This window comes from Poromitra crassiceps (genome assembly GCF_964638095.1).
Source record: "Poromitra crassiceps genome assembly, chromosome: 6".
In the NCBI taxonomy this organism is placed as follows: Eukaryota; Metazoa; Chordata; class Actinopteri; order Beryciformes; family Melamphaidae; genus Poromitra; species Poromitra crassiceps.
This window is the reverse complement of record NC_139627.1, coordinates 53035541-53045540: the sequence shown is the minus strand read 5'-3', so window position 1 is coordinate 53045540 and position 10000 is coordinate 53035541. Positions and strand designations below refer to the sequence as shown.

Below are 10000 nucleotides of genomic sequence, written 5' to 3'. Positions count from 1 at the left end.
GTTTACGCCAGCTCTGGGAGTATGAAGTGCTTTAAATGCGGGGATTTTGGTCACAATAAGCTTGTGGAGCGCTGCTTGCTATAGGTAGCCACAACCAGCTAGCTAACGTTAGCCCCCATCACAACAGCTAACGTTAACGCCAAACAAATCCGCTGCCTCCGCCCCACGTTGGTTTAGCGTAACGCCAGCTCAGACTTTCCCCTAATCTCAGAAACCTTGCGGGACATGTATTGCAAATCGCAATAGTGGTTGTTTTATTATAATTTGAAACTGTCAACAGCCACAGTGGAGGCGGCCATGTTTCGCTACCTGCGCCTCCTTGGGTTGGTGCGGACCATAGGTGCGGACGCGTGATTTCGAATCGCACATAGGTTAAGGACGGGTGTGTCTGACGTTTTGGCCCTGGCCATCCTAGGCTCAACGCGGCCTCTGTGTGCTACTGCTGCTGCTGCTGCATGCTGGATAGAAATCCTGGAGCGGAGTCATGGAATGGAGTGCTTATATCGGAGCCTTGGATCGGTCATTTTCGCTGGAATCCGATCCGATCCGATCCATGTTTTTTGGCTGATATCGCGCCGATATCCGATCACATGATCGGATCGCAGCATCTCTACTATTAGTTATGTCTGGTCATCACTGCCTAATTAATGGCGTGTAATTTAAAAGGTTACCCAAGTGTCTGCAAATAGAATCTAAACAAAGCTGTTAATTAGTTTTGGGGGGAATTGAGCAAGGCCGGTAATAATAAGCACTCTCTCTCTCTCTCTCTCCATGAGCAGGCTGTGCGCATCAGCACATCATCGGCACCTTTCTAAACACATTATAAAGACGCCTCGTCATCACAGCAGCCATGCGCTATTTTACGATGTCAAATTGTTAACATTTGATTTCCCTTGTTACTTGTTTGTGGACGGCCGAGGTAATCTGTTGTTAAAGTTGCACTGAAGCAGTGGTAAGCGCTGTCGCCTCACAGCTAGAAGGTCCTGGGTTCGATTCCCACCTGGGACGCTGTGAGCGCTGAAGGAATGCGTGCCCGTCTGCATGTCCTCGAGTGCCCGCCGCCCGGGTGAGGTCGTCAAAAGGTGCCTTTCTGTGTGGAGTTTGCATGTTCTCCCCGTGCCCCCTGGCGGTTTCCTTCATATAGGAACCCCTTCATCAAAACATGCAATATCCTGGTTGCTAATGTGGTTCCTCCTCTGGTCGTTAGGGGCGCCTGTTCGGAGGGAGGGGAACCAGTTGGAATAGCGTGAACCTCCCACGTGCTATGTCCTACCGGTGAAGCTTCCCCTGTCAGGTGAAAAGAAGCGGCTGGCTAACTGCCCATGTCTCGGAGGAAGCATGGAGCCAGTTTCGGCTCTCCCCAGATCGGCAGAGGGTGGAGCAGCAGCCAGGATACATACATTAAAGTTGGCACTAACGGGGGATAGAAATGGGATAAAAAAATCTGAAAAAAGAAAAAAAAGTTGCACTGAAGAGTCCACTAATGGATTCTTTTCTAACAAGTAACTATTAGGCTCAGGGCTTCCCAACCTTTTTTGGCTCGTGACCCGATTTTGACGTCACAAAAATCTAGGGCCCCCGAGACATTCAAACTCCGGTACACCATCGATAATATCATCAGTGACATCATCAGTGATGTCACATGTAACAGTATGCTTCCTTTCCCCCCGCAGAATTCTCACTTTAATCTGAGAATTCTGACTTTAATCTCAAAATTCTGACTTTATTCTGAGAATCCTGATTTAAAGTTATAATCTCAAACATTTTCATTAAAAAAAAAATCACTATCTATCTGATAGTGAGCCCATTGACACTGTTTGGATCTCACCTGCAATTACCACTCATCGCCATTGGTGTCACCCAAGAGAAATCTTAGAGATGATCACTTTCACTTGAAACTCAGAACTAAAAACCAACAAGAAAACGCGAGTGACCCGAATCACCTTTGCTCGTTTTAAATAGTGTGTGCTGTAAAATAATAATAATAATAATCAAATCAAAAATCAGGCGACCCTATTTGAATTCCAGGCGACCCCACTTAGGGTCGCGACCCTAAGGTTGGGAACCACTGTATTATTTGTTTGTTTTGTTTGTTTGTCATGTTTATTTCGAATATGTATGTAAACAAAACAGAGACAATATACGGGGCCTTCAAAATTACACGTTAACAAGTCGATTGAAATAGTATTGTGAAATAAAGTTGAAGGGGTAAGAAACGTAGACATATTCGAAAAGGAGTGAGAAGAAGTATAACTTATTAACTCCCACCCCTTTTCCACAATACTACATTATTATATTTATACTTGTATAACAACACATACTATAGAAATATCCACATATATATACATATATATATATACATGTGTATATATGTACATACATACACACATACACATACATACATAAAACACTAGTCATATAGTAATGCATAACAATTATGTATATATATGACAATAATTCTTGTCATATATACACTATCCCATACATAGTATTCAATAACGTAACTATATAGTTATCATTTTTTTTTTTTTTTTATTATTTTTATTAGGCTATAAAGTTTATAATAGAACATCGAGGATGTCACCGGCGGTGACAAGCCTCTCTAAATTTTACATTTTGCAGTTTGGTAGTAGGCTATTCTTCATGACACATTATTGTATGTTGTTACGTACACGTACCTGCTAGGGATGGGCATCGAATTTCGAATTTTCGAATAATCGTTGTTATTATCAAGGTCGACTTTTATTATTGAAATTCGAAATTCGAAAAAAAAAAAAAAAAAATTTTTTTTTAGTGAAATGTTGCATTGTCTCCCCTGATTCTAAGTATAGTCAAATCGCTTGGTTTGAGCAAGTAAAACAATTTTTATAAGCATTTTAAGCAAGGTTTATGGAAAAATGAATGGCGGATGAAATCCCATGAAGAGGGAGAGGGGGTGACTTTAGCACCCCTTTGGCACTCAGACCTGAGCCTACTAAATATTTAATGAACCACTCATGATTGTCAAAACTGTTTTTTATTTTCGAAAATGTCAATGTCATGTAACATGTTCTTTACTTCAGTGGTGCAATGCTTGTTTGAGCTAAAAATCCACAGCAGAAGCTTTTTATATTAATTAATAAAGCCGTAGACTTAGAATCAGGGGAGACAATGCAACATTTCACTCACAAAAAAAAAAAAAAAAAAAAAATTACATTTTTAATTTTTTTTACATTTTTATTTTTATTTTCGAATTTCGAATTAAATTCGAATTTGGCCAGAGAATTTCGAATAGTGTTTTTGCTAGAAATGCCCATCCCTAGTACCTGCCGTCAACACTCGTCACTAGCTGTGCCACTTCTCATTACAGTCAAGTGTTCTTTGAGACACCTTTTCTCTCAATCTCTGATTAATCAACAGTTGCTTGATTAAAATCACCTACTGTGTGATTAGTCGCCTGGCACTTGATTACAATTGGCTGCTATTCGGTGAAAATCACCTGCTGTTTTGTTACAATCCCCCGTTGTTCAATCACAATCACCAGTAAACTGCCTATTAAGAGGGGCCTTGGCCTTGGCTCTCTTGAAAGTCGAGGAGTACTTGTTTCCTTCTTACAAGTTGGGACGCTGAAGCAGTGCTGTAGTGCAGAGGGTAGACACCAGGAAGCCCTACGGCTGCGAGGCGAGGCGAGGCAGACACCGGAGCTGGTCGCAGCCTGTCTAGTGACCGCCTGTGTCCACCAGACGCGTCCCCGAAGCGGCTCTCCGCTCTGCTCCACTAAACAAATCGACCTGTGTTTTTTTCGCTTCCCTCTTTGAGTTGCGTCAAGCAGCACAGAGCAGATCGAACTGGGCAGGAATTCACGAGCATAATAAAATAAAACATCCTGTCGATTTTCAAAATAAAACCTGTTACTGCATGTCAAGAGAGAAACAGTCACACGTTGGGGGGGGGGGGGGGGGGGGGGGGGCAAATTGGCCTGCTTTCTATATACTGCATCCCTTAATTACTGGCATGCTTCCATTATTGAACCAAATGAACTTTCTTGTATCAATGAACTAAATTCAGTCATGTGCAGGTTATGGTACCATAACCTACCAGGACATGATCTCTCCAGGACATCATGATCTCTCCAGGACATCATGATCTCTCCACGACATCATGATCTCTCCATGACATCATGATCTCTCCACGACATCATGATCTCTCCAGGACATCATGATCTCTCCACGACATCATGATCTCTCCACGACATCATGATCTCTCCACGACATCATGATCTCTCCACGACATCATGACCTCTCCACGACATCATGATCTCTCCATGACATCATGATCTCTCCACGACATCATGATCTCTCCAGGACATCATGATCTCTCCACGACATCATGATCTCTCCACGACATCATGATCTCTCCACAACATCATGATCTCTCCACGACATCATGACCTCTCCACGACATCATGATCTCTCCACGACATCATGATCTCTCCACGACATCTTGATCTCTCCACAACATCTTGATCTCTCCACGACATCATGATCTCTCCACGACATCATGATCTCTCCACGACATCTTGATCTCTCCACCACATCATGATCTCTCCACGACATCTTGATCTCTCCACGACATCATAATCTCTCCACGACATCACAATCTCTCCACGACATCATGATCTCTCTCTCCACGACATCATGATCTCTCCACGACATCATGATCTCTCCACGACATCATGATCTCTCCACGACATCAGAATCCTCTGCTCAGAGCAACTCTCATTCTAGCTGTAATGGTGGGATTTGTCACAAAGCGTTGCCTCAGTTCCTTAAGCTGCTACCAGCTGATCCTTCATACGCACCAATCACAGTCCAGCACACAATAACCATGGCTCGCTTAAGCCGAGCTGCCTGGTAGAGTGTTTATATGCCGCCGCCGCTGCTGCTGCTGTCTGCTACTCCACCGACCAAGCCTCTTCTGCTGTGCTTCTACACCCTCCTGCCGGCTAACCTCCAACCAGCTGATAGACCTCCTGTGTTCACATCTTTGCAATAAACGGTTACATTTGTGACAAGAGCGTTTCTGGACTCAACTTGTTTTCCTTTTGTGAGTCAAAGTGTTTTTTTCTGACCTGACATTGCCAAGTCCTGTAAGGATTATAATTGGATTTCCAGAATCTCCTTTCTCTCAACGCCCTGCTATAGTAATTGAGGTTAAATGAAATGGTCAGCCGTGCACTATAAACCTCAGTGTGTGTGTGTGTGTGTGTGTGTGTGTGTGTTGCATGTATGCGTGGTAGAGAAGGTTTCCAATTTAAATTCTTAGTTAGAAATAGCTACACTGTTTCACATTATAGATACGTGTCAAACAGTTTGACGCCTCTTGAGTTTTCTTTGTGTGTGTGTGTGTGTGTGTGTGTGTGTGTGTGTGTGTGTGTAGACGTTGTGCAAACTCACCAGACATCCTCTGCGTCCACATCGCACTCAGCCCCAAACTGGCAAATGTCGCAGGTGGACGTCTCCTTCTGCCCCGCCTCTGCCGAGCCCTCACCTCCTGAGAGAGAGAGGGAGAGAGAGACACAGAGAGAGGGAGAGAGAGACAGAGAGAGACAGAGAGAGAGAGAGGGAGAGACAGACACAGAGAGAGGGAGAGAGAGACAGAGAGAGACAGAGAGAGGGAGAGAGAGACAGAGAGAGACAGAGAGAGACACAGAGAGAGGGAGAGAGAGACAGAGAGAGACAGAGAGAGGGAGAGAGAGACAGAGAGAGACAGAGAGAGAGACACAGAGAGACAGAGAGAGGGAGAGAGAGACAGACAGAGAGATTCACATCAACAGCTCCTGTTTTTTTTCTCCGAGACACATTTAGCAATAACACATTAACACTGAACTCGTCCAGTCCGACATGAAAAGATCCATCAGTCATATTATTTATTATATTATTTGTCTCCAAATGTTTCATTGAGAAGCAGAGCAGAGCCCCCTAACAACACAGAGCAGAGCCCCCTAACAACGCAGAGCAGAGCCCCCTAACAACACAGAGCAGAGCCCCCTAACAACACAGAGCAGAGCCCCCTAACAACGCAGAGCAGAGCCCCCTAACAACACAGAGCAGAGCCCCCTAACAACACAGAGCAGAGCCCCCTAACAACGCAGAGCAGAGCCCCCTAACAACGCAGAGCAGAGCCCCCTAACAACACAGAGCAGAGCCCCCTAACAACACAGAGCAGAGCCCCCTAACAACGCAGAGCAGAGCCCCCTAACAACGCAGAGCAGAGCCCCCTAACAACGCAGAGCAGAGCCCCCTAACAACGCAGAGCAGAGCCCCCTAACAACACAGAGCAGAGCCCCCTAACAACACAGAGCAGAGCCCCCTAACGCTGCACCTCTCACAATGCAATGTGACCCTGAGAAATGAGCCCCGGGCGTCTCGAGTGCATTTAAATGGGCCTCACAGGCCACCATAATCCCACCCTCCATCATCCATTCATGCCTTTGCCTCCTCTCCCCTCCCCGGCTCTGCCTCTCTGCCTCTCCTCCTCTCCTCCTCTCCTCTCCTCCTCTCCTCTCCTCCTCTCCTCCTCTCCTCCTCTCCTCCTCTCCTCTCCTCCTCTCCTCTCCTCCTCTCCTCCTCTCCTCCTCTCCTCTCCTCCTCTCCTCCTCTCCTCCTCCCCGGCTCTGCCTCTCCTCCTCCTCTCCTCCTCTCCTCCTCTCCTCTCCTCCTCCCCGGCTCTGCCTCTCCTCCTCTCCTCCTCTCCTCCTCTCCCCTCCCCGGCTCTGCCTCTCCTCCTCTCCTCCTCTCCTCTCCCCGGCTCTGCCTCTCCTCCTCTCCTCTCCCCGGCTCTGCCTCTCCTCCTCTCCTCCTCTCCTCTCCTCCTCTCCTCCTCTCCTCCTCTCCCCTCCCCGGCTCTGCCTCTCCTCCTCTCCTCCTCTCCTCCTCTCCTCTCCTCCTCTCCTCCTCTCCCCTCCCTGGCTCTGCCTCTCCTCCTCTCCTCCTCTCCCCTCCCCGGCTCTGCCTCTCCTCCTCTCCCCTCCCTGGCTCTGCCTCTCCTCCTCTCCTCCTCTCCCCTCCCCGGCTCTGCCTCTCCTCCTCTCCCCTCCCTGGCTCTGCCTCTCCTCCTCTCCTCCTCTCCCCTCCCTGGCTCTGCCTCTCCTCCTCTCCCCTCCCCGGCTCTGCCTCTCCTCCTCTCCTCCTCTCTCCTTCCATCACTCTCAAATCCCCGCTGATGTGTTTGGAGCGTCTCTTTTCATTTCATGATGTGGATTCTCGCCCGTGTGGCTGTGGGCACCGGCGTCGGGCTTACGGCGGCTTAAGGCCCCCGCCGATGCATATCACACCTCATCAGCGGCCGAGGGGGGGGGGGACATGGGTGTATGGGGGGGGGGGGGGGGGAGAAAAAAGCAATCTGGCCAATCTGAAATTGCATTCCCCCCTCGGCCGCCTGGAGGAATCCTCCAGTCTGTGCACGCTGCACTCTCTCCTCCCCCCCCGGCCTCCTCTCCCCCCCCCCCTCACCCCCCCGGCCTCCTCCCCCCCCCCGGCCCTCTCCTCCATTAGAACAGCTCTATTTTTAAACTCAGCAGGACCCACGAGGACGACTGTGGAAGAGAAGACGACCAGGTGGAACTCACCATCATTTCCGCATGTCATGTCTTTAATCTCCCCCGCAGGCACGCGCGCACACACACACACACACGTAGACGACACACACACACACACGCACACACACACACGCGCGCACACACACACACACACGTAGACGACACACACACACACACACACACGCACACACACACACGTAGACACCCGCGCCGATGATACATGCTGCTCCCTCGTGTCGCCTCTTTCATCTTCCCTTCAAAAACTTTTTGGTGTGGTTGTTTCTTGTGATCCCTGGCGACACGCTGGTGAATTGGATAGAAGTCCTGAGGAGAGGTTTAACCTGATTTTGTGCAAACTGTCAAGCTACAGTTGGGCTTGGCTCTTTCATTGGACCCAGCGTTTTTAGCCCGCCTCCAGCCAGCGTTACTACTACCTGTTTCATGTTTTCCCCCCCCAAACATTCTGTAGAAGCTACGCTGAAGCTACGCTGAAGCTACGCAGCGCGGAGGCACTTTCATTTCAGCGTCCTTGTTAACAGGCGAGACCGATCACACCAGCCGCACGCCACACCACGCTGAAGCCACGCCACGCTGAAGCCATGCTGCACACGTTGCATCAGCAGATTTTTCAAGCAGCCAGACATGGAGTCAGTGCAAGTTGTGAGTGGGGGCAGGGCAGCTTCTGTCTATGGTGTGAACCAAGCGTAATGTCACCTCACCTGCACAGGCTGGGACCCAGTCAGGCGCTAAGATGGCCGCTCTAATGTCACCTCACCTGCACAGGCTGGGACCCAGTCAGGCACTAAGATGGCCGCTCTAATGTCACCTCACCTGCACAGGCTGGGACCCAGTCAGGCGCTAAGATGGCCGCTCTAATGTCACCTCACCTGCACAGGCTGGGACCCAGTCAGGCACTAAGATGGCCGCTCTAATGTCACCTCACCTGCACAGGCTGGGACCCAGTCAGGCACTAAGATGGCCGCTCTAATGTCACCTCACCTGCACAGGCTGGGACCCAGTCAGGCACTAAGATGGCCGCTCTAATGTCACCTCACCTGCACAGGCTGGGACCCAGTCAGGCACTAAGATGGCCGCTCTAATGTCACCTCACCTGCACAGGCTGGGACCCAGTCAGGCGCTAAGATGGCCGCTCTAATGTCACCTCACCTGCACAGGCTGGGACCCAGTCAGGCGCTAAGATGGCCGCTCTAATGTCACCTCACCTCCGCTGGCTCTAAGCTGCCAATGCAGCTCCGACACCAAAACATGTTTGTGTGCGCTGCAAAAACTGCCCATTTTAGCAATTCAGCATCTTATCTAATCTTTGTTGTTTGTTTGTTGCCACTGGGCTGACATGATCACATGATCAGTTGTGTCCAATGCAGCTTGAAACACGTGACTCACAGACTTTGAAGTGAGTTCCCGTGAGCTACTAGAGAGCGCGGAAACGTGCTAATCAGATTATTGCCAAAATACCTGGTTATTCTCAGTTATCGGATGATTAGTGTGTGCATGTAACCACACCCACTTCAAAGACAGTAGCAGATCACAGCACTTTGAGGTTTGATGCCACCACTTGATTTTGGACGACACGGTGGCTCAGTGGTTAGCGCTGCTGCCTCACAGCAAGAAGGTCCCGGGTTCGAACCCCGGCGCCTCCCAGGTCCTTTCTGTGTGGAGTTTGCATGTTCTCCCCGTGTTCGTGTGGGTTTCCTCCCACCATCAAAGACATGTATGTCAGAGTGTGTGAGGCACCGGCAATTCTAACTGGAGTTCCAAGGGAGTGGACACCAGTTGAAAATGAGCCATCAGGCTAACACTGGCGCATTTACAGTCATGTGCATTGTAAATAATAAAAAAAATCAATCAATCAATCAATTTTCTTGAAATCAGTTGAGTTGCATAGGGATTAAGTGAAACAATTTGACAACAATAGCATTTTTGTGTTATGTTCGGGGGGAAAAAATAATATTATAACAAAATACGAGATTAATTAATTTGTTAAAACTGACTTGTGTTACTATTCATGTTAGGCTGCAGAAATGCTACATTTTCCTCACCACGTCTGTCAACAATCATGAATGGAAGCAATGCGTGCAAAAGCATGTGGCTTGATTCCTAGACTTGGATGTGGTGTCATATTCACCGGTTGTGTGGTCGTGCGACGCCTTCCGGCTAAAAATAAATAAAAATAAAAATGGCTGGCTGCTCCAATATCATCTAACTCTGAATTACCTAATAATTTAGCCAATTGTATGTAACATACCAAATAAAAGCAAACGGCAATGTCTAAGAATGCAACCCCATGTAACTGGCTCGTTAAGTCTCGCATTCCAGGGAATTACGTCTGTGGGTCTTATCCACCTTATTTTTGAATGCCCCACTGTAAAAAATAATTGTGCGTACAAGGTCCGGTTTAAC

The 10000-nt window shown here is 48.2% G+C and overlaps 1 protein-coding gene across 1 annotated transcript in view; it reads right to left on the bottom strand.

Moving 5' to 3' along the window:
- Positions 1 to 10000, bottom strand: part of LOC310777972 (uncharacterized protein) — a gene marked incomplete at both ends in the record, with an annotated part of 213144 nt that overhangs the window by 21516 nt on the left and 181628 nt on the right. The window contains one exon of the mRNA XM_083638303.1: positions 5436 to 5532. Within this exon, the coding sequence (XP_083494429.1) occupies positions 5436 to 5532 (97 nt within the window). The remainder of the gene's footprint in view (positions 1 to 5435; positions 5533 to 10000) is intronic.